The sequence below is a fragment of the Oreochromis niloticus genome, linkage group LG12 (genome assembly GCF_001858045.2).
Source record: "Oreochromis niloticus isolate F11D_XX linkage group LG12, O_niloticus_UMD_NMBU, whole genome shotgun sequence".
NCBI classification, from domain to species: domain Eukaryota; kingdom Metazoa; phylum Chordata; class Actinopteri; order Cichliformes; family Cichlidae; genus Oreochromis; species Oreochromis niloticus.
Genome location: NC_031977.2, coordinates 13,995,435 through 14,021,425, shown reverse-complemented (window position 1 = coordinate 14,021,425; position 25,991 = coordinate 13,995,435). Strand labels below are relative to the sequence as shown.

At 41.6% G+C, this 25,991-nt stretch overlaps 1 protein-coding gene across 1 annotated transcript; it reads right to left on the bottom strand.

Moving 5' to 3' along the window:
- On the bottom strand, window positions 1-25,991 carry cemip2 (cell migration inducing hyaluronidase 2). The gene is made up of 24 exons (XM_003452649.5): window positions 25,745-25,991; window positions 22,870-23,224; window positions 22,638-22,778; window positions 21,905-22,472; window positions 18,915-19,084; window positions 17,946-18,137; window positions 16,693-16,862; window positions 14,785-14,997; window positions 12,034-12,239; window positions 11,170-11,239; window positions 10,415-10,543; window positions 9,690-9,778; window positions 8,428-8,559; window positions 8,227-8,262; window positions 7,888-8,043; window positions 6,572-6,803; window positions 4,540-4,755; window positions 4,236-4,447; window positions 3,898-4,080; window positions 3,475-3,694; window positions 3,290-3,391; window positions 3,028-3,173; window positions 1,862-1,968; window positions 1-1,781 (listed from the first exon to the last, which is right to left on the bottom strand). The coding sequence occupies exons 2-24, from the start codon at window positions 23,204-23,206 to the stop codon at window positions 1,582-1,584; spliced, it is 4,227 nt and encodes a 1,408-aa protein (XP_003452697.1). The 5' UTR covers window positions 23,207-23,224; window positions 25,745-25,991; the 3' UTR covers window positions 1-1,581.

The following is a 25,991-nucleotide window of genomic DNA, read 5'->3' as shown; positions in this document are numbered from 1 at the left end:
TAAAACAAAACACAACTTTATTTGTTTGGCAATTTCATAACAAATTGCAGGAAAGATGTCTTTTTCCAAATCATTTATCAATTAATAAGAAACAAATAAAATAAAATACACATTAATGGGAGTCTACTTTCCATTACATGTACAGTTCAACATCTTATTTACAAAGTTCACCCCTAATCTTAAGAAGAAAAACAAAACAAACAACTCACTTGTGCTCAATGAATCTTCAACTTAAGGAAAAGGCAAAGGGACTGAACCCATTTCTCGGTCTTTTGCTCTTTTTAACAGTAGAGTGGTTAAAAGGCAGCGAGGTCATCCCTTCACCTTACATGATCAGACATTTACTCACACAGTCACAACTACTCATCATCGCTCAGTGGGGGAGCCCTGCTCACATCAATACAGCCGGTAAAGATTAAAATAGTCTCAAAATAAAGCCGTATAACCTTTACAGCTAAAATATGATGCATTTACTGTCACTGCTGTACAGCACGGATACAAACTTAAAAAAAAAAAAAAAAGGAAAAGGCAACCTAGAGTTATATGTCACCATACTGTTTTGGCAATAATGCACATGAATGAGGCAGATGAAAGGTAAAACATTCATTTCTGTTTGAGAAGACAAAACAAAAAATAGAGGAAAAGTATTTGTGGCCGACACACCATCACTGTGAAAAGACAAATACAAACATGAGGAGGAAAAACGAGATGCAGTGAGTCTGTAAAGAAATCCATAAAAAGGTGCTTAAAGATCTCAGATGTAGAGCTGCACGAGATTCGGAGGTTTTCCAGTTAAAGAGAATCTATTGCAACGTGTCAAATATAAAAGGAGTCACCTGCACAGAAGTCGGTTATTTTTAAGGGTTTTTTGTACACAAGAAAGGCCAAAAACAGTCAAATTTTACGCACATTATTATTATGCATCTACATGATTATTTCGATATGAATATGGCTTGTTATGGTTATGTTTTAAAGGAGATTTGCAGTATTAATCACCAATGCCACTAAAAAACATTAACAACGGTTTTTGGCTTAATACTGCCATCCACGTCTCAGAGGCAATGACATTTGTTTTTATCACTTCCTTTCGACCTGAGCACATCAAATCCATCTTATTTCGCTTTCACGTCAAATCAAAGTCATTTATTCTCATAATTAAATTTTGATCTGTGTATGCAATGAATTGGGTTCTGTGTTCAGAGTCAATTACTGCACAATAAATAGGACAGGTAGGTAGATCTTGCAGGATTGCTTCGGGTTTGTTTCTTCTCCTGTGTTACTGTAAAGCTCTATTACGTCACTCTGGCTGGTAAGGCAGGTTGTGTGTGTATAAAAAGGAAAGTGCATTGACTTCATGGCCCAAAGGCATACTGACACATACATACACACGCGCACACACGCACAAAAACTTCATTCCATTCATAAAAAAAAACCCACTTTCTTTCCTCTTGAAAGCAGTAAACATCTTTGTCATCGTTAATAAATTAAAGGTTCAGCAGTTCACATTCATCAAATGGCTGTGTGTTTGTGTATCTGTGTGCAAGAGCATTACGGCTAGGTAACATGTTCAGTTCACATTGGTTATTGTTGTCCTGTGACTATTTTCAGAAGCTCTAGGTCTTTGCGTTTTTGAGTTGCAGGTCGCGGACAGCCATACATCTCCAAGCCCAGAGGCAAGTAGCGCTCCTCCAGCCCTAAGACGTCATCGCCTTGTCCAGCCAGTAGTGAAACCCAAAAAGGAGATGAGGAACCACCTCGGAAGCCCCAAAGTGCCAGACTCTCTGCGATAAAGGGGGGGGGGAGGCATGTAAGAGAAACCTAAAATACAGATAGTAGACAGACAAACTAAAGTAGTACTAACCTTTACTGTGCAGATCAGGAGCTTTGGCCACACCAAGAGAGACCAGATGTGGTGCGATATTGACCAGCTCCCCCGACTGTCCCCGTGTTGCCATGAGGACTATTGACCTGGAGGAAATAAACACATCTAAAAAAGCCACTCTACAGCTGGAAGACATATTATAGTGTCATCCAAAAAAAGGAAAACCACATTAACCCAAACCAAAACCCACACAAGGAATTATTAAAATACATTTTACTTGCTGATGACACTAATTTATATTGCTTTTTCCAAAGTTTACACACCTCCTGAATACAGAGGGAAACATTTTACAAAAAATGCTTTGATCTTAGTAATTTATCACCAAATAAAAAAATAGAATATATAATATTTAGTGACTGTCAAACAAATAATGAAGTCAATATTACGATGAACAATGTCGAAATAGAAACTAAAATTAAAAATGTCTGAATAGTGACCATGATATATGTTGGAAAGCTCATTAAAAATGTCTAGAACTACATAATATTACATAAAAGTTCAAATATCTTAACTTAAAAACGCTGTATTGTTCCCTAATAGTTCTATGAATTACCTGCTGTGTGATGTTTGGGGGAAACATACAAAACAAAAGCTAATTCAGTTTATTTACACTGCAACAGAAAGCTCAATAATAAATGGACTGGATTATAATGAACCAAACAAACAACACACCATTTATTAAACTACACCCCTTAAAATCTTACAGTTAATTTTCATAGTCTTTTATTAACACTGCACCACAAACTGCATGTACAAAGCATAAAGTAATCTCATTTCAAACTGTATTCAGAGGTTGTTTGAAGTTAGAGATGAAGTCTGAACTCAGAGAAAAGGGTTCAAATAAGTCATTAAAAGAGTGATGTATGTCTGTCAAAGGGGCAAACTTTGGGGATAGCTATGAGGAGCAATTTAGATTGTGCAGTTTATTCTGTCATTTTTTAAATAATTGTTTCAAGATTTTTTTATTTTGATGAAATCTAGTTACAAAAGTGTCCCCGGTGTGAATAATCCCTATCTAAATCCCAGCGATATGTTTGATTTCCTGTCAAATTTTATTTTTATGGGAATTTTCTGTTTATTGTTCATATTTAAGAACTTTATTTGTTTTATGTATGTATTTATTTATCAATTTTCCCCTGCCTCACCTGTTTGGTATGCCACTTTTTAGGTATGTTTCCATCTTTTTATCCACTTTACTAAATGAGGTTTTCTTGGTGACTTTTCCAGAGCAGGCATCCACTGAGACCAGGAAAAACCCCGGCTGTGAGAAGGACATGGTGATCTCATTCACCTTGGGGAATTACAGCAAAGAAATTGGATTAAATAAACCCTGGTTTAAATCTGAAGTTTAAATCATGAAGATAAAGTGTTTGGATGTATTTTTATCTGCCTGGCAGTTTTGCTTACAGTGATCAAGGAGACGTTATCTCCTCGCTGCTGCTCTTTAACGCTGAGAGACTTCACTTGAGTCTGGAGGTAGGAGGTCCATGGCTCACTGGAAAACACAAGCTGAGACAGACGCATGCCGATCAGCGGTAGTAGCTTTGGATTTAATTGACCAAATGTAGAGGTCACTTTAAATGTTAACAAACCTGTTTAGCACCGCAGTCTCTGCAGGGCTGCGTGTTTAGAGCCGGCATAGGCACCACGACTGAGGGAGCCTTGGCGTACTTGGGGTAAGCTTTGGCTGTACAGTTACAGGTCTCTTTGGAGGATGTAGTGGCCGTGATCTTCACTCTTTCACAGCCTTTAACAGAACAGTAGCTGTGACCATCACGACCATGCCGGGCCCGAAGGTAGAGCCACAATAAGCTGGGGATGATGAGCACAATAAACTTTTAGAAGCTCAGTAGAGTCACCGAGGGATGAAAGGATTAAAAAAAAAAAAACAATTGAAATAAAATTGATCTCAGTTTGTTTTAAAAGCCAAATCTCCTACAGTCATTACATTGCAGTATTTTCAACTGAGAGTTCAAACAAGGAAAAGGAAAAACAAAAACAATCTTTCATCTCACCCAGCAGTCTGGTCAAAGTAGTACTTCCTCTCCATTGTCTTTTTCTGCAGCTCTGAGAAGGATAACACGGTGCCGTAGTCTGTGATGTCATCAAATATGTTGCTTTGCCTGTCGTATGTGTCGGACATAATCTGAAAAGTGGTGTCTGACGGATAACAGAGTCCCACCAGCACCCAGTCATCCCTGAGTGACAGAAAGAGTGGTTTGAAAGTGGTAGAAAACATCAGTACACTACCCTTCAATGCAGTGTGTTGCATCCTCACTTGCAGGACATTACAGATATTTCAAGACAGCAGTGGCTGAAGAGGCGAACGCACACAGTCATTCTTATTACTCACTTATCAAAGTTAATGAGAGAGAGGACCATTTCTCTGGGCGCAGGCCCACTCCAGTGCAGAGTGTAGCTCTTGCTCATCATCAGGATGGGCTGGTACTGCTGGGACGACGCCCCCTGGCTGTTAATCCCCCTCAGTAACAGAGGAGAATTAGGGTATTCATCTCTGCTGATGGATAAACTCAGGCTAGGGGCTCCTTGGGTCTGGATGTACACCTAGAGGAGAGGAGGATGTTGTGGAGTGTAACAATCGCTTTTACATCAGAAGGACAGAACAATGCTGAGGTGCAGACCCGAGTGCGCTGTACCTGAGAGTAGCGGCCGCTGCATATCACTCCATTCCACTTCAGGTTTTTCACACAGCCAGGATGTTGGATCAGGTAGTTGTCTGCTCGGCCAACGTAGGTGTCACTGTAGCCCGTCACTGAGCCGTCCACATCGTGAAAGATGGAGGTTTTGTCACCGTCCAGGTTGTTTTCATCAAACCACTCTCCAGGTTGTCCAAAGAATGCCCGAAGATGCACCTGAGGAGTTTATTTGTGTTACTTACTGAGAAGTGATTTTTAATCTAAATTAAGCAGGTATCTGCTTAACTTTCCATTATTTCCATAATGATCTTCTCCATCTTCCTCGGACAGTTCACTTACATTTTTTTATCGAGATCTGTCTATGCACTGCATAAGGACAGGTAATATAAGTGCATTATATTTTTTTGGTTTCTTGGCTGCGCATCTTTCATAGTTTATGTGCCAAACTGAAATATCCAATCAAGCTACTTGACAAATTAGCCTATTAGAGGTCGCCTTTGGATAAAAACACTGCACTGTACAATGACCCCACAAGAGGGCACCAGTGATTTACAACAGTTTCTGCACAGGCCTGATTCTGAAAGATGTCCTCTTTATTCTTCTGTGTTCCTTCTGCCTGAAACGGCTCCTGATTCTGTTTCTGCCAGGCCTCTGACCCAAACACACTAACAAGTTAAACAAACTCTTTGAAAACACATCAGATCTAAAGGGTAAAAATCTTCATGCTGGATATCTATACTGATATAGACTGGGTAATGTGTTAGGAATTAAAGAACAGTTTGACGGAAATGATTGTTATCGACCTACAGGGCTGAAGTTGACGACATCCTAAAAATCTACGTGAAAAAAAAAAAAATCATGCGGCAGGCTAGTCCATTTTAACTGCAGCAACTCAAAAGGGTACTCAGTAATTCATATGGTCCCTGGATGCTTGAATGTATGTCTGACAACGTCAGGGCATGCTCCTAATGAGAACACGCATGGTGTCCTGGGGGATCTCCTCCCAGATCTGAATTTAGGCGAGGCAAGCGTGGGAATCAGTCAATGGTATCAACTCCTTCATCCTCCAGGAACTGCCTGCACACTCACCACAGGAGGTCGGGAATTGTTGTGCACCAAGAGGAACCCAGGACTCACTGCGCCAGCATAGGGTCTGACAGTGAGTCCAAGGATTTCATTCTAATACCTAATGGCAGTGATCCTGTTCCTCATCCTGTTCCTCCTTGAACTAATGAGCAGAAACCAGTCCTACTGGGTTAAAGACCTTCTACGGCCCTGACCAGCTATCCTAGAGTAACTGCCTGTCTCCTGGAATCTCCTCCATGCTTGTAAGACTCTGATGGCAGACCTCTGTAGGGTCCAGGTATCACCTAATGCCACCAGTATTGACAACAACCTCACCCAAATGCAAACTAGTAAAAGCACAGTCAGAAAGATAAAGAAAAAATGGCAGTGTCTTCGACCTGTAAAACCATTCCTGTGTTGGCAGATGTTTCATTGTTGCACCTCTAGTGCACCTGCTGCTAATTTCATTAACACCAAAGCAGCTGAAAATGTTTTGGTGTTAGCTGAAACAACCCTCGTGCTACTTAAGTGACCAGATCAATATCCTGATGTTTAAGTGGCTTGATGCTATACTCTGATTAAAAGTGTTCCTTTAATTTTTTTAAGCAGTCTATTAAAATATAGTTGTAGGGATAAATAACAAATAGGAGCAAAGCACAAAAGAGAAAGCAATCCATCCCAGTGGACATAAAGTAAGGTCCATTGGTTTTAGGTAGAAATAAAGGAATGACAAGGGAATGAAACGGGTCTGGAGAAGGAATATTCACATCTACCGTCTGAATAAACAGAAATAACCCTGCTGACCTGGACTGAAAGCAAAGTCTCGGAACAGGTTCAAACACTGCTCAAATATTACACATTCCCTTTGGAAATATAACACTGGGACAGTGCACCACATTTACAAAAAGAATAAAAGCTTCAATGTTCTTATGATGTCCCTAGTCGAGTCTCATTGAGCCTTACTTACTGTGGAGTGGAAACTGAGCTGGGACAGGTTGTTTCGAGGGGTGAGCTGCCAGGTGTTCTTCAAGTTAAATCCCACTGCACTGGTATGACGCGTGGTGTTTTCTGGCGTAGCTCGTTCTGGTGTGGTTGTTGTGCGTTTATTTGTTTCGCTTAAGGGGGCGAAGCCACGAAATGTGCTCTGTGTAAGCCGCACTGGGCCATCGTAGATCTGAAAACCTCGGATTGGGAACGTCCTGCGGTGGAGATGATGAGGAATAATCCACAATTAGATAGGACAATTGATGGAATATATAAAACCAGACTGGGGTAAACAGTCATCATATACATGGGTTACAGGACCATTTTAGTCATGAACTGGCAAAACCCAGCTGTGTTAACATTAGCAATGTAGATGTTACAGTCAGTGCAAGACAGCTGTGATAGCTATTTTAAGAGATGTTTAAAAGAAATCCAGAAAAAAATGACCAAACAGAAAAAGAAATGTACTCTTTTCCCCTGGCAAGAAATAACAAGTGCCAGCAGCAACAACGGCAATTAAACCGACCGAGCCAGATGTCGCAGGGCACTAAGGAGGCCCGTAAAATGATTTTAAAGCTCTACACAGTGGCTACAAACACACTGATTCTTGAAACTCAAATACAGTAATTATTTTCCAGCATCCTACTTAAGCTCCTCTTCTCTTGTATAACAATATCTGTAATAAAAGAGACTGAAAGAAAAAAAAAAACCACATGGAGGCAGCTGCCAGGAGATCCTTAGGGGCATTGCAACACCAACAAATTAGGATTTACCACCCAGTCTGATTTGGTATTACAGCAGGACGAGCCTCTTGTGTCACAAATGGTGCTGGGCAGACTGCTCATTAACATCTGGGTTGTTCATTTGTGTCACGCCCTACATATATAACCCTCTAACTAGGACTGAAACTGTGACATCTACCTGAAACTAAAGGGAGCTGTGTTAAAGGTCTGAAATGGTGAAAGTTCCCTTTCCTCTTATGCAACCAAATTCAGCATGAGGCTGCGCGTGATGCCACCACCATTTTTTTATAGACTACTTAAATATCATTTCATTTCACAATCTCACTATCAGCTAAAAGCAGCTGTAACACCTTCATCTGTCCATCTTTTTAACAACTCGGTTGCCTTGCTGGCTTCTCTCTTCTTTGTTTGTTTTCCCAGCCTACATTTCTTTGGCAGCTCTATTCCCTGAAATTCCTGAGAAAAGTCAAGTTTGATTTGGACTTTTGCCTTAGCACTCCAAATATGTCTTTCCACCATTCATTATTTAATCTTTCACTTATTGCTCTCCCCTCACCTGTTTCTAGGTAGCGTCCTCATCTTTCCGTCAATTCCTCCCACGCCCCAGTATTTATTCTGTCCTCCATTCGTCCCCCTGTTACGGCTCTCGCCCACAAACAGGGACTGCGTCACCTCCTGACTGGAGCCTTCATCTTTAGGGTAGCTGCCATCACTGGAGAACAAGGCATAATAACTAATTAGTTAATTATTAATGCAATAGTTTCTGTACTTTGCAGGAAGAACAGCCACCTTGCTATCACATCACTTACAAGAAGTTAGCCCATCCAGCAGGACAACAATAAAAACAAATAAAGCTTAAAAACACAGTGAAAGAGTGATTTAGACAAGTACACACCTGGCAAAGGACAATCCCACTCCATTGTCGGCAAAGCTGTTCAGAAAAATGAATAAGTGAATAATATGTTAAGACATGTTAAGACGTGTTTATTGTTGGGAAGACATCCTTCCTTTATTTTCTGACCCTCGATTCACTGGAAGACTTGGAGCAAACTGCCAAACCAGCACAAACTGAATCATAGCTAATGAGATGTCTCACCCAGAGTTCTTGATGATAATGTCTCCACCGCGTATCCACGCCCCCAAGTCGTTGTTCTTGAAGGAGATCAGAGTGTCGATGACAGCTGCCACCCGAGGGCGACTAGGGTCGGCATTTTGGTGTGGGCGAAATCTAAAAATAATTCAATAAAAATACTTTGTGACTAAAAATACTTTTCTGATATTTTCCTTGTGATTTTTGTAATTATTCATGCTTACCACAGTGTCACACCAACCCCACCACTTCCCCATTTTAATTTTAGCACATATGGTACTCGTGAAAGTCAATGCTCTAAATAACCTGCAAACACACGCAAATCATACATAACTGACAATGAGATTAAAGGTTTAAAACGCCACTGTTGAATAGCTGTGCTTCATCTTTAGGTGGCAATATAGGAAAAGGGCATAGTGGCATTAGTCACAAAAGGGTTCTTTCTTCCTGAGAACATAAATGTTCTTAGAAATACTTTTGTAGTGTAAAGGGCTCATGTTCCTTTTTTCCACCCTTATGGTGGCATTTCAGGCTGTTATTTTTAAAACCTTGTCAAAAGCCAAAGCATTGCTCAAGGGAATTGTTTTTACCCAATTGTGGAGCTAGATGAAACCTCTGAGAACAACATAAATCACTGGAGACGTCTTCTAACAACTGTTACCATCTCTCGCAAATACACAACACAAATCTCCCCGTGCCTTCTGCACTTGAACAACATTTAAAATCCCTCCCTTCATACTTCTGCAGACAGACCACAGTGCGCAGTCTCACTAGACACATTTTTTCCACCTAGCTGAGGGCTGTATTCAGGTACGCAGCTGCAGAGTGGAAACTATCTGTAAAGTCTTGTTTTCTCTGTCAACACAAATCTGACAGACCTTCCACTAAAATGCAGTAGCGCACCATAAAGCCATCTGTCTATCCCCGTCAATGGCTACGTCCCGGCTGATATTCAACAGGGAGCTACAAATACCTTAATTCATGCAGTTTGTGACAGTAGTGCTAAACAAACAGTAGATTAGTAAACCACAAACACTGAAATATTTACACAGAATAACTATACACTATGACGCATTTGATAACCAACCGCAGACTCTTAAATAGTCTGCTTGGATACTGGATGCTGGATATGTGCCAAAAATCACTTCCAGGTCTATGCATTTGTAAACACGAGTGGTCAACATGCCCTTAGCTGTAATACTAACAGTTATGGAAAACTTAAAGTATCAACAAATCTCTTTGCAGTCTGTGTCTAGACACACACACACCTGGCACTGTTGTCCAAACATAGGTATTCCCGGGGGTCAGCAGCAGTGGCATTGGTGGTCTTCACTCCTTTGTCGATGAACAGCCCTGCCTGGAAGGCACGATTACAATAAAATGCAGTAAAACCACAAGTACAATGGAGGTTTTCTGCTATAGGGACATAAACAACTCCGCTCGTGTATCTTCTGGTGTGGAACCTGATACGTACTTAAATGTAAAGTTGCAGAATGAAGGCCGTACATGTGTCTAAACATGCGGATTAGTTTTCCCTGTTAAAATAAATTAAGCCTGTCTGTGTTTTTGTACATGGAAACCTGGCCTGTGAGTTGGTCTTGTGGTATAACCGAGGCATAGTCTTAACCTTCATGGCTCCTTCCTCTGTAAGAGAAACTGGACAAAGAGCTTACAGTTCACCTGCCCGACTCCTGTCATTACAAAACAGAGCACCATTGTGTACCCTACTAGCCTGTGTGTGTGTGTGTGTGTGTGTGTGTGTGTGTGTGTGTGTGTGTGTGTGTGTGTGTGTGTGTGTGTGTGTGTGTGTGTGTGTGTGTGTCTATTCCCATTTTCTAGCAATAACTAAGTAATCAAACCGGGATTTATGTACAATGTCATTTGGAATACAAACACTGTATTTCTCTCGTCCTTGCTAAAGTACAGAGACACAAAGAGACAGCACAGCAAGAACTTGGACTGCATAGAGCACAAAAAGCAAGACTAACAATACCTTAAAGTTGGAGTGTACACGATTGTTGTAAAAAATCCCCAAAGGTGTGAGCTCGGCCTTGGTCTCTGGTACCAGGCCATGGGAGTCACCTGTGGAAGAGCTGTGGAACACGAACCAAATCCCAGCATCCTGGAAGAGGAAGTAGAGCAGAGAAACAGGCGATAACCATGACAAACTAGAGGAGTAGGAATTTCATTATCAGCACTGATATACAATCAGCTGGTGGAACATAAAAAACAACAACAACAAGTGCATTGGGGTGAGTGTCACACTATTCTCATGTTGATGACGTCCTGCAGAAAGATTAAAGTTCACATAAACTTACTGGATTCTTTAAGTTTGCAGTCCAAAACAGATAGCCTAAATATCAGAGAAATACCCCCACTGTTAAGTAGTACACGGCATAACCCCTGTGGACCTCCGAGCAGTTTGTACCAAAATAAAATTGAGCTATTTCTTTTTTTTTTTTCTTTAGCTTTTATATTTAAAGGTCTTACCATTTTATTGCTCCATCCATCAAACACTAAAGACTGTTAAATCCCCTTTTTATTGATGGATAACTTTTTATGAGCATGAAGGTCTTTAATTTTATGTAAAATTCAGGAACACCAAAGCCAGTGTAGCTTTACTTTTTTTTTTTTTTTTTTAATAATAGTTAATCTATCAATAAGGACTCGGCGTTCTACCCTTGGTGACACGTTTCCTTAAATCACGTGGAGAAAGTTATTTTTCTTTCATAGCTCTGATATTATTACCTGAGAACCAGCTGCTGCATTACTGATGAGGTTGTTGTTGGGGTTGGCGATCCAGAATGTTGAGACTGCCCTGAAAAACAACCACAAGATTACATACACACGAGTAGACAGATATATTAAAAAAGGAGCATCTCGGCAGATCATAAAATATGATTAATAAGAAGAAGACAGACATCAAAGAAACCTGTGAGATTTCCTAAATTCCCTCAATAATCCACCTCTCCAACATAAACGCTTCACAGGGAAAGCTCAGCCAACAGACACAGACACACACACGCACTATCACGCTCTTGGAAACAGACCTTCCTGCTTCCTCACAGAGGCACTTTTCTTGCTCTTGCTATGACATGAAAACATCCCATGGAGAGGGGAGGTTGTTATTGCCCAGATAAAACCACCTTGCCAATATCTCTCTCACACAGACCATCTGTGCTTTCTCAAAATACGTCTGCACCACCACACATGGTTTCTCACGGCTGACCTCTGATCAGCCTGAGATCCTGGCATAGACACATTAATTTTAATGGGTACGATTTGTTCCACTTTTAATCTAAAATGCAGGCATTGCATATTTAAAGACTGAAATCAAATACCCCTTAATATATATACCTATACGCTGTTGGTATAAATAAAAACAAAGATGTTTTAATGAAATGAAAGGACATTTTTTAAAATCCCAGTTAACACACAAACACGTATAAAAGATGAATAAGTGGTTTTATCCCAGTACAAATCTATGATATCTAGTAAAGTACTGTGACAATCAGACACGTTTTTGATGACAGAGTGGAAACGCTCTGCTAATGCCGATGTGATTCCTTATATCTGTAACCACAAATGTACATCATCGCCCTGTTCTCTTACTTGCACTCTGTACTGGGTGAGGGAGTGTAGCCCTTGTAGACTTTGTCCTTGATGCTGAGGCAGAGGGTCTCATTGCGATCGGTGGGTAACAGAGTCCCAGGTCGGGTCAGGAGGCCAAGGTTGTGGTAGAAAGTGTTGCGTTGCTCGATCCCATCCTCAAGGAAAAAACAGTGGCCCAAGGTGTCGTAGCCTATAGTGTCCTTGACCTTTGTCAGAAATGGAACACAAAAGACAAAAATTAAGAGAAAAAAAAAAAAATGGAAACATTTTTTTTTCAAAACAAAAGAGCTTGGACAAGAGAATTTTACACTACTTTGTCAATAACAGCTATAGTTATCTGTGATTATTTCTGACCGTATCTGTTTTGCATTAGAGCAACAACCTCCTTCACACATTTCAAACAGGCATATAAAATACTTTTGTGTCCATCTTCTCCATCTTTGCAGAAGGTTTCTTTTTTGTTGGTTGTTTTTATTTTGTTATGTTTTGCAATGTGATTCAAACTTATGTCCTGCAGAAAGGAACTGCTGTAAACCAGTTTTAACTGATCCAGGCCAGTTCCATGCAGCCCATTATATGTTCCTTTTCCTGTATCATAAAACTGAATGAAATTTAACACCCCAAAGGAGAAATACAATTTGGCCCAAACGCGAGATGTGCCTGTCTCCTTAAATAGTTAAAATTCCTGAACAATTTTCCTCTTACTGCTGAAGCTTTGGTATGTAGAGAAAGACGGTAGAAGATGGTCAACAGGAGAATACTCACAGGGTCACTTCAGTTTTTCTTGTTTACCTTCTGGTGCCAAGTCAAACAATGACATGCACCATAAATGAACTCAATTTCCTCTGTACAGTTAGGCCCAGAGCTTCAACCATGCGGTCTCAAAACAAAAATAAAAACAAACCTCAACCCTTCAGTCTTTAATGTCAAGGTCAATGGCCACATACAGACAGTGTGATTTAGCTTAGCTAAGTTAGTACCTGTGTGAACATGTATAACTACATTTATCCAACAACGCCAGTGGTGTGAGAAGTGTTTGACCCCTTCCTGATCTCCTACTGTTTTTTGTATTAATCACACTTTTTATCACAATTTTTAATATTAGGCAAAGATAACCCAAGTAAATATAAAATGCAGTTTTTAAATGTTGATTTCATTGATTAAAGGAGACAAGTTATCCAAACCTACCTGGTTCTGTGTGACAAAGTAAATGCCCCTCTTGTTAAATCATGAATTAACTGTGACTAAGTTCAGTTCAACTAAAGTTCAACTAAACGCGCTCAAGCATGATTACTGGTAGACCTGTTAGAACCTGTCTGACAAAATGAAACCAGTTAAAAGATCTTGAAAAGCAACACATCATGCCACGATCTAAAGAAACACCTAGGAAACAAAGTCACTCACATCTATCAGTCTGGAAAGGGTTACAAAGCAATATCTAAGGCTTTGGGACTCCAGCGAACCATGATGGGAGCTATTACACACAAATGGAAAAAACTTGGAACAGTGATGAAGCATCGACAACTCATCCAGAAGGTCACGAAAGAACCCAGAACAACATTAAGCTTCTACACGTCTCGCTTAAAGTCAGAGTTCATGATTCATCAATAAGAAAGAGACTGGGCAAAAATTGCACCCATGGGAGAGTTCAAGACAAAAACCACTGCTGACCGAAAAGAACATGAAGGCTCGTCTCACATTTACCAAAAAACATCTTGATTATCCCAAAGACTTTTGGGAAAATATTCTGTGGACTGACGAGACAAAAGCTGAACTTTTTGAAGGTCTGAGTCCCGTTACATCTGGCATAAAACTAAAACACCATTTCACATAACACATCATACTAACAGTAAAATATGGTGGTGGTAGTGTTATGGTCTGGGAATGTTTTGCTGCCTCGGGGCCTGGAAGACTTGCTGTGGTAAATCTAACCATGAATTCTGCTGTCTACCAAAACATCTGTTTTCATCAAAGAATCTGTTTGGGACCTCAAGCTGGAGCGCACTTGGGTTCTGCAGCAGGACAATGATCCAAAACACACCAGCAACTCCACCTCTGAATGGCTTAAGAAAAAAAGAAGACTCTGGAGTGGCCTGAATCCGACTAAGACGCTGTAGCACAAGTGTGAAAAGCCAGTTAATGTTCGAAAACCCTTAAACGTGGCTGAATTACAAAAATTCTGAAAAGATGAGTGGGCCAAAATCCCCCCACAGTGCTGTAAAAGCCAGTTAATGGAAACGCTTGATTGCAGTTGTTGCTTCTAAGGGTGGCCTAGCCAGTTATTAGGTTTAGGTTCAATCGCTTTTTCACACAGGGCCATGTAGGTTTGGAATTTTTTCCCCTTAATAAAACAGCTTCATTTAGAAACTGCATTTTGTGTTTACTTGTGTTATCTTTGTCTAATATTTAAATGTGTTTGATGATCTGGAACATTTAATTCTGTCAAACATACAAAACAGGAAATCAGGAAGAGGCCAAACACACCACTGCATTTAAAAACTTCATCTACATCTTTCTAAAGAGACTAACACATTCTATAAGTGTGAAAGAGATGGAACAGGAAGGGTTGAGAGTGAATAACAGGGAGATGAGGAAAAAGAAAGGAGGATACAAGCCTTCACAGTAATCAGGCATTGGAGGACACAGTTGATGAGCTTTGTGACAAACCACCAATTTCCCACAGTCATGTATGGTTTTCTACATTCTCACATACAGTGACTTATTCAACATATTTTAAAACGCTTTACTAACCAGCAGGCCGTTGGTGGCGTGGATGGTGAGACAGCGGGAGAAGGACTTGTGTATGGAGAGTCCGTCCACATAGGTGGGCTCCGTGTAGCCTCCCTTCTGGTCGACATCCCCACACATGTGGAAGTGGAGGGGGTAGCGGCTTTTTTTCGCCTGCTGACCCATGTTCTTTAACTCCACGTAGGACAGATGCACTGACGAGAAGTTACTGAGAATCTGTAGGTGTTGAGGAGAGAGTGTGGGATGCGTTTTCAATACAATGAGCTCCCACCCACGACAAAAGCAAATGACGCTGGGCTTGCGGTCCGCGTAACACATGCTGGCTGACTAATTAAAGTAATAAATTAAACCGTTACAATTGTCTGAGTTCGTCAGTGACCTCACTGGGATATAAACTTTAGCCCATCTGGCACCGCGCTTTGTTAGTCGAGCTGTTTCAAAACCCCTGATGCTGGTGAATAAGCCGTGAATTACAGAAGCGTAAATTAAAAGTTACGCACGCACAGAGATGCGCACAGCACACAGTCACACATGAATGCATACAAATAAAACGATACAAACAAATGTTCAGTGCTGTCTAGGAGGTCTTTTTGTGGGTATGGCAAAATCAGCAGGATCTGGTTTCTGTTAAGAAGGTATTGGCCAACCCTTTCAGCTCACTGAAACTCAAGTACGCACAGTAAACACTGACCCTCGCCCTCGCTTACATAAACACACACACACACACACACACACACACACACACACACGAACTAATTGTTTCAACAGTAGATTCCACTCCACAGAGTCAACCTGGCCTAAAATAAGAGAAAGGGCAACTCATTGGACAGCTGAATTGAAACATGAAACATGCTGCTGAACTGTGTTAAACTCGATTTGGCAGACATGACAGATGGCTTTTTGCCGGCATAGAAGGCCTAGTTACAAGGAAAACGCTGACTTTTCTTTTCTTTTAAAAAAAAACAAAAAAAAAAACAGCTTCATGTGTCTGTCTGGTGTACTTTGAGGTTACAGTTAGAAAGCTGTTAACATGGAAACAAAGTCTTTTGTTTAGCACATGGGGGGCAAATTACATAGACTCTGAGGAATGTTTACGTCCATTTGCCACCAATTTGAATGAAATCATACAAAATTACAGTGAGCTCACTGACTACACTGGGTCCCATGTTAGACAGCAGAGATAAATCTACATGTATAACCCCAATCCCCAATGTGCCTTCTGCATTTGCAGTTTGCGCTTAGCCTTTTGAAGAATAGTCTTTCATATAGATTCAAACTTGACACGATGTGCAAGAAAAGAGAAACAGTGTGATGGTAAGCAACACCTCTCACTTAGGCCAGTACACAAATGGAGAATGTATGCACCGTTCATCTTCACAGTGAGGAAACTGTCAAACAGACTCTGAATAGCAACCTTTAACAGGAAAGTACAGTCATGCCAACTCATACAGAAAGAGCAGCACAAAGTAACTGTGCAATAAATTTACATACACAGTCTTGTTTTCATATCTCTGTGGGGACATCTAATTGACATAATGCTTTTTCTAGCCGCTTACCCTAACCTTCAAAAATTAATGCCTAATCCTAACCCTTAGCCTAACCATAATCATAACCTAATTGTAACCCTGACAATAAAACCACATTTTGAGTCTCAAAAATGCCTTCAAACTCATGTCGACGGGCATTTTGTCCTCACTGTTGGTCCCCACAAGTACAGTAGCATTCCAATTTTTGGTCCTCATAAAGATATGTAAACATGGTACACACACACACACACACACACACACACACACACACACACACACACACACACACACACACACACACACACACACACACACACACACACACACACACACACACACACACACACACACACACACACACGCACGCACGCACGCACGCACGCACCTTGATGTGGCCTCCAAAGGTGTCGTGGTTGTAGAACTGACACAGGTTGTCTCCGTAGCAGGAGTTTTCCATTTCTCCATAAATGAGAATGTTTCTGGATAGGAGACCCACTTCGGCGCGCATGTCGATGCCATCTATGATCTCTCCGGTATGGTTATACTGAGGCTTCCCTGAGCACAGACAGATAAAACTACAGGTCAAAATACTACAACAAAGAGAAATTCTTAAAACTCTTAAAGAAAAATATGTTCAGAAACCATGAAACGGGTGCAAGTTGTTACTTTGTGTGAAAGCAAATGAGAAGTATGGCGACAGAAACATTTAATTAAATATCGCAGCAAAACAACTTGGTTTCTGAGGCGGGACAAGCCACACTAAAACACTACAATAACGGCTTGCTTTTGTTTAGATGATGCATCACCTAGCACCCTTTCAACGGTAAACCACAATTTTAGCGCGTATGGCAGCTCCTGCTCAAACATTAACTAACCACACCCCAAAGAGTACCCACCAAACCAACAGACATGTAAAAGCAAAAGTGATCAAAGACGTATGAAACATCATTCATTCATCAACGCACAAAATACTCTCTGCCACAGATGATATGTGGCAGCTCCGGATTTCAACTGTTCAGCCTTTCCCGGTAACAGAAACACTAAACTCAGCCCACACACACACACACACACACAATAACACACCCTTCTCTCCAGGAAGGGAGTTGACAGAGGAATGAGATCAGGAAACATGTCTGATAGAGAGATGGACAAACTGCGAAACTGTCAGTGTAGATCATCAACTTAACAGGAGAAAACAGGAGGAGGTGAAGAAGGGGTGATAAATCTAAATTCATAAACCACCCATACACCGCCCTGTGGTTATAATAAGATGAGCCTGCTTTTAAAAAAAAAAAAAAAAAAAAAAAAAAAAAAAACCTGACAATCTCCCCTTAGCCTCTTTCTATAATCTTACGTCACCACAACAGCTGAAAAGGAAATGAGATCCCGCTGGACCGAAGGATTAATGGCCCTACATCTACTAATCACATTTATTAACTACAAAGGAGCGTATGTGATTTTTCACTAGTCTTCACACAGGCTTTGTAAAATGAAATGTTTCTCTACATCAGTTCTTATTTGTACTGTTTGTGGCAGTAGCTCCCAAAAACCAAGAAATAAATCCTCAGGGCAAATACTGACACGGCTGAAGAAACCAAAGACCTTCTCTGCCCCCCCCCGCTTCTCTCTCTCTCTCACCTTGTATCTTGACCTGTCGGCTGTTACACTGAGGGCAGGGCAGAAGGGTAAACTCTTCAGCCTGGTGCATTGAGTAGTCCGTGCTGGCAACTACGATGCGATCCCCTGGTAGCCATGTCTGTTTCACTTCATCCTGCAGGTTTAGCACCACCTGGTCCACAGCATCCACCTGGAAGCCTGCAGTAGGGACGCCTGAGGGGTACAGAACAGTATTTGATTTTAAAGGAAACACAAGGTCCAGCAGAGCACGACATAGAGAGGAAGGCTAATGCTTTGTAGTCTTCTGCAATTAAAGAAAACATTGATTTGACTTATAGCACAAGATTGTTGACATAAAGGCTTTCCAATAGAAGAAAAAAAATGTCATCTATAAAGATAATTAATGAAGGGAGTAAAAAATTGATGGCTCCCTGTTGAACGCGAGCCGTGACATTGTGGCATTCCCAAAGAGTCTTTTTAAAATGAAAGCCATTTAGAGTGTCACACATTGATTCATTACCATCTTATTTTGAAAAAAATAAAATAAACAAATAAATAACCAAGGACCAGACCGCAGTGACCTCACAGCTCATTATGGCAACAAGTACAAGTACCCCAGCTAACTAGAGCTTATGTTCTAATTGCTAGTTAGCCAACATTAGCATGGTCAAAGCAGGGTAAATGTCTTCTTTAGCAGGTATTTCTCTGATGTTTCTGCCTTTTCTTCACTGGGTATGGTTTTCAGAGTATGACACATTGCACTTTACTTAAGAATTGAAAAAGGCCATGGTAGAAAGCAAAGGTCAGAGAAAATAATAATAATTTGCCGTGCACGTATTCTACAAAACTGTGTTGTGAAAACATTCATTTCCATTGAGCACCAATTCCGACTTAAGCTTTTCAAACGTTCACAAGAAAGCAAGGATTACTTCTGAATAAATACCAGAAGTTGAGATTACATGGTTGGTTTTGGATTTCATCGTTTCTTACCGGTCTTCCACTCGCTATAGGCAGTGACCGAGAAACCCACTCCATTAACAGTGGTGAAGTTCCGTCTTGCCAGAGCTCTTCCTCCTGTGTCATGGTTTTCGTGTTCCCTAACATCCTCCGAGCATGATGCATTTCCACCGCCTATCACGGAAACCAAAGCCCACGCCTGCCTGGAGAGACCGAAAGAATTAAAAGGAAGGTCGGAGAGAAAATGGAAAAGAAGAGGAAGTCATGAGTTTCACATTATTGTCAAAGAAATCATCCAAAAAAAAAAAAAAAAAAAGAGCTTAAAGCCAAGGTGGAACTAATGATTGACACCCATTACTGCTTTTAATATGTTACCTGTGCATATTTGCTTAGTTAGTGATGGTGTTTTAAACCCTGTACTTTAACCACATTCTTACAGACTTACATAAAACCACGTGTATTGAGTGATAAATGTAGCTTTAGCTATTTCCACAGACAATGCAAATTACAGATACTGTGCTCGTTGACAAAAGCAAATGTCTGAGATAAGCATGAAGCAGGAGAGTGGGTAAAAAGCAAGAAAGTGAATATCAGAGTGAATGTCAAAATATATTAAAGCGAAAAAGTAGAAAACCAACGGATATCGCACAAGTCAGGGGATTATTGAAATAACTAAGGGAAAAATTTAGGAAGGGATGGGTGGATGTGATATAGCTACATTTTTTTTTTAACTTTTGTTCCAGGTCCTCCCTGTCCAAGATGCCAAGGAATCTTATTTTAAATGAGATTACAATGATTCAATAAGGAGAGGCTGAAATCATTTGAGCAAAGCAGCTCGAGGGTGTGGATGGCGTATAACACTGGCTGTGCTTTTGAGGGTGTGCGATCTAAAATAAGACAGCACACTATGAGACATACAGTCTTGGATATTTCAAATATCATGCCCTTAGCTTCTCAAGAATGTAGATCTTCTTTTTCCTCATGAATACCAAAAACATTTCAAGGCAGCTGCTCTAATCTACTTATAAACTTTAAACATTTTATCAGGCTGACCAATATGCCCTTAAAACACAATTTACCGTTCATGCAACCCGTGGAACTGTATCTGGGTCGGCAGTTGTCCATCCAGACCGAATCAAAGTGATCTTGTTTCCACCGAGCCGCTGCTTGGCTCATTGCACGTGGTAAACAAACCCAGAGTCAACTCTACACTTAACCTCTCCAGCTCCATTTTATCTGGAAGTAAAGGGGATCTACAACCAAGCCTGCCACTCATGTCATATCTGAAGATGACATAATACATGATGATCTAAGTGCATTAATAATGGCAATGTTTACATGAAAAAACCCATATCTTTTAATATAAACAGCAATTTGTACTCCAATTAACCAAAGACACTATCTGTTTAAACTAATTCCTCTTGCTGGCATAATCACAGTCTTCTACAAACGTGTCTTTTTGTAGATGTGAGTCACAGTGACATGGAACAGCGCACCTCACTGACACACAAACAGGATCCATCTGGGGCATCCACTCTTGTCTCTCATTAGAGCCCCAGCGTGTGGCTTTCTGCAAACTGACCTGCTGCTGCCTGTGTGCATGTTTGCTCAGTAAATCAGAGCTGAGTCAGACATTAAAGACGCAACAAAGGGAGGAAAAAAAAAAAGGATCCTTTTTTTATTATTATTACTTTCGTCATACCCTTGATTTGGTAATCAACCTTTGACAGCATCATTGTTTAACTGGAACTGCTAATGCGTGGGGGCCAGAGGTGAACTCACTATAGACCACTATGAATGTGTGTTTCTCGTGTTTGAGTACTGTCCTGAGATGCTAAAGTTAAAAGACAGACAGCTCACATGCAAGAAGCAGCGGCTAACAGATTTGTGCATCGCTGCCAGAAAGGATGGGCGGCGCCACCAAAATAAACCTGTGGAAATTAAATCAAATATAAGCTGGAGGTCACAAGGTATGCATGCTGGTAAAGCACTGACGCAAATGACAATAAACTGCTGAGAAAACACACTCAACACAACACTCCTCTATCTCCACGAGAAGGCATTCATTATAATGCTTAATCCTGTAACCCATCTCTCACAGCCACAGCAAAATAAACAAACAAAGCAAAAAACACTTTGTGACGCGTGTGATTTCAGAACATGATAAACTGAAGCTGTAAAAACCAGCAGTAAGAGGATTAGAAAACACAGCACAGTCTTAACACACAAACGTAACTTCCAACAACCACTTCATGTGCTCCATCGTCTGATCCAAGCGCGCCACTCTGGATTCGAGGGAAACCACTTCAAAAGTCAAGACCTGAGCCACATGCTCCAGTGTCACATTTTACCTCTGATGGGTAATGACAAGGTGGCATCAAGGTTTTTGGGCAGCCAAGAACTCAATCTAATCATGTCTTTTTGTTAGTTTTATAAGGGACCCCCTCATGTGACCACGACTTCCACAGTCCTTCTGAAGGTCAAAAAAATCTCCTTAGTTGCCACATTTTTGCACAAATCCTGGAAAACACTGTCCATGACCCTGTTATCCTGTACATGTTTCCTTTTTCTGGTGGAGCAGTGACACAAAGGAAACAGGAACTATGACTGATTCCTAGGGAACATCCTAAATGAACAGAAAGCCCAGTAAAAAAAAAAAAAAAAAAAAAAAAAAGGCATTTTTCCAGGGAGGTTGGATGTGAGACAAAGAGCTTGACGAAAGTATTGATGCGTCAAAGGTGAGTGGGTTTAGTTTAACTGGTGACCAAAAACACACATTAAACACTACAAACCAGCCCGTGGAGACCAATAATAACCAAAAAACTCAGAAAGACTTGCAGTCACAACACCATGGAGAACCAATACAAACCCATCTCATAGAGAGTTGGCACTCTCTGCAACACAGCTGAGCCACAAAAATACACACATATTTTCACAGAGTTTGACGGCAGGTAGAAAACATCAGGAAACAATTCAACTGATCCAAAGGATAGATGATTCACAGCTTTTGCGGCAGCGTTTACCTGTACTGGAGATGCCAAACAAATCTGCTGCCGAGTTTCTCGTTGATGACCTCCCTGGTTCCTTGCTCAAGATTTCTGTCGGCAGAGTCTCCCACAGCGAGTGTGACAATTCGGCCCACTGGCAGGGAGCGAAGCAGCTGGGCGAGCCGCTGGCTGTCGTTGCGGGAATCATACGTGTCGTAGCGTTCGGAGAACAGCAGAGCAGCCGTGTCCTGGTCCACCACGCGCAGGTGGATGCCTCGGCTGAAGTTTCGCTGGAAGGCATAACCCCCCGTGGCCACCCCAGACGCCGGGATGCTTCTGGTTAGCAGAGACCAGGAAACTCTCTCAGTCCCGTGTACCTCCAGAGTTCCGCCGGCTTTCACACCAATGAACTTGCGGCCAAAAGCGGGGACCTCGGAGACAGCCTCGCTGTCAGAACGGCCCATGAGAGCAATGGTGGCACGGGAACGGTAGCGACATTTGGGCGAACCGATGTGAAGGGCGCCGCCTTCTTCTATGAGGATGTGATGTGTTCTCAAGGTTATGTTTTTGGAGCCGTCATGGCTGTCTGCAAAAACTACCCGACCTGTGAGAAGTCAAAGAAAACACATTTAGTTCGTTCTTGCTGTATGTTCCATCCCAAAGTTCATAAACTTAGCGTTAATAATTACAACTTGGTTATTGTGACTCAATCTGTGTTACATCTCAAAAAGCTACTTTACAAAAATCAGACACCTTGTGATGTGCCTACCTCCTGATTGGATGGTAAGTGAGCGTAAGGTAGCAGAAGCATCCAGTCTAAACAAATCTCCTCTCCTGACAATGACAGCCCGCTGTGGTTGGTGACCTGGATTCCAGTTACTGAGAGATGGGTTGTGATCTGGGCAATTCTCTGTAAATATGAACAGAAAGATGTCCGCAAAGATGTCTAAAAGTCGTACAGAAATGGTTAAGAAGCCTGGAAATTCATAATAAATAATCACCATCTAACTCAGGACCACTACGGAGGCTAAGGACAAGGATAAGCGTGAGGAAGAAAGCCCCCAGCGACACTCCACAGCAGATCAGAGTCTTCTTTCTTAGCTTTTGCTGGAGCCTCTGCGCATCCTCCCTACACTGGTTCTCTTCTGACAAGGTGACCCTTGTTTGTCGCCCCAGTGGTGGGCCATGAGGTTTTATCGGTGGAGGCGGAGGCGTTTTGGCATGTGGCATCGAGCGGACTGGAGCCACTCGCCCGGGGACATAACCTGGGCACCTCTGGCTGCCCTGAGGTGGAGGCACAAAGACAGGGAACCTGCTGGGGCCATCACTCGTCGGCATGGTATACGTGTCTGCTACCTGAAAGAAGATCGATGAGAAAGAGGTCAGAAGGAGAATAAGTGGCAAGGACTGTACGCAAAGCATCAATAATTTTGTTTCAAATGAGCTTTTACTTATGGTTGGTTTACAGAAAACTTTGAAAAAGGACGATTTTCTGCTGTCTGTCACACCCAACTTTGGAAAAGGTTATATACAAAATCAAGTTTCTTGTTGTAAAGTTTGGTTTGTATTTTAATATACAGACTGTTCAGCTGGAAACACAAAGGTACCATCAGGCAGGCTTGGTGTTTAAGGATGAAACAAGGAGAAACTTAAAAAGAGGTCAAAGTGAAGGAGGACAAAAAAAAGTGTAAAAACAGTAGGAGGTAAAGAAATAAAAACAGGCTGATTCTAGGGAAACGGGCAATAACCCACAAAGCATCTCACTCCAGGACCCCCAGGTAAAGATCTTCAGAGTGGCACTCAAAAGCACTATTAATCTACTCCTCCAGACAAGTTTGGCTTGAACAAGCGTGACATGGGCTGCTCATGTCCACAGTAACGAAGGAGGTCGTGAATAATGGATCACCACATTCTTCAGACTATGTTAACACAGCCAACAGATGGCACCAATTACAGTAGGAAGGGGAAGAGCGCTCTAGTCCCAGTCAGTCTGTGCTCGGGAGAAAGTAGCACAAAGCGAACCGAAGACATGGACGCTTAGACGTCTCTCACTCATTTTGAGTGTGTATTTTTCCTGCATCAAGGAAATTTTGTGAAACTCCAAAGACAAGTTATCAGCAACTCAAAGGAAAACAGTCGCCAACATTGTAATGAATTTTTAACTCGCTTTATTAATTGGGGTTTATTTACTCAAAAAGAAAAGTGTTTAGATCCTCAACTCCTGTTTTGGTGTGCGTTCAGTGCCTTTACTGTATGAGGACCAATCATGCTTACTCGCTTAGTCATTCCCCCCGAAGCTCTACTGTGCGCCAGGAAAAACTCTGATTGACTTTGAACAAATTTTCCTGGAGACTTGCTTTCATCTTCTAACCTTAAACCAAGCCTTTATGCACAAAAGTGCACTACTTGAAGTGACAAGGACACTCCCTGTTGTTCTGTAAAAAGACCTGACCCATGTCTCACAACACAGTGGGTCATGGGCGTGACTAAAGTACACACAAACATGCAGAGAGAAATATGTGGGCACACCTGCACGCACAAACAGGCAGGGGTAGAGGACATGAGTGTGCAGAAAAAAGGCTTCTATAACACTTTTTGTAAACACAAGTGCTCACTGTAATAACATCGCTGCTTGCCCTTTCTAGATTTTTTTAAACAATAACGTCAACAAGTGCACATTTTCTTAGAGAAATTGTGTGATTGTGATCATGGGTATCATTTATATATATATATATATATAAATATCAACAACAGATTGAGCCAAATCAAGCACACCCCAGAAATGATGATTTTAGTCTTTAAATCTAAAAGTGCTTCACACCAGTGCCAAGCCACAAACACACAAAATGACCATTGTCTTGACAGGCCATCTTGTCATCATTTTAGACCAGAGAGCAACAATAAACCTCTTCTACGCATAAACAAAGCCGTGTAGGAACAATCAAGGACTGTTAAGACAAAAGCTCAGTCATTCATCTAAGCTTTAAAATAAACTGTGCAGAACAGCAGGTGGTTCGCCCACTTCAACTTGAAGTATCCCATTACAATACCATTCCCCATCTAAACAGAAGATGGGGAATGAGTCTTCAGAAGCAGATCTCTGGCTATGTTTTTACTCCAAATTCCAGACTTGTTCTGTTCCTGGAAGTTAAGCCGATCACAAGCCTGCAGACCTCATGTCTTCACTACTGACTCGTTCTCATATCAGCCGGACTCTGCAGCTACCGAATATCAAACAGATGTGTGAGGAAGCATTTGGGGCACACCAAGACGCATTCCTCGGCTGTAAAATCACCCTTTACTGTAGGGTTACTAACACTGACGCCATGTGTTCACTTAAAACTGTACAGACGGAGTAACAACAGCGCTCACAAACTCTAAATAGCACGCGTCCACACTTGTTCTGTGTGCGGACCTCGCTGTGTAACACTGAGGTTAATGAGGATGCGTTCAATGAAGGATTTCACTATTTCTGGACTTTAATTTTGGCCACCTTCCTTTAAACGTGTACTTCCAATGGCGTGTTACCGAGTTTCCACAGCAAAAGAGGAACCCGAGAATAAGAAGCATGAAATAAAGAAGTGAGCAAAGCTGGAAAAGTATTCATTATTTGCAGCTTTTCTTCTGTTTCGCCGTTATAGTAGCTGGTGAATGGGACACGTAGCAGCACGCTTTGAGAAACTTTTAAACAATAGCTTAAGAGTCAGTTATGACTTTTGTCGTTCACTTATGATAAGCCTAGTGCCCCTTTTCTAGAAAGCAAGCGTTGCCTCAGAGGTTCACAAGGTTAAATTCTCCTCTTCCCCCCCTAATGGTTGACGGACGGACACAGGCACAATGTAAAAGCGGCTGGCCAGGCGGACGGTGGGGTCTTACCGTTGGAGGGACTGTCCTATTCCTCTCCCGGCTCTGTCCATTCGCTCTCTGCCGAGCCCTGAAAACGCTGCCCCAGAGGTGGTGAGATAATCAGATAAGTTCTCACCCTGACAAGTCTGCGCTTTCGTGTCCCTTCTTATATACCCTTTGTTCACATGGTGGTTCTTTTTCTGCTGATAGGCTGCCTTTCTCCCCGCGATCAGCCTCCGGTTCCACAGAGAGCGAAGCAGGCGCGGCTTTCAACCAA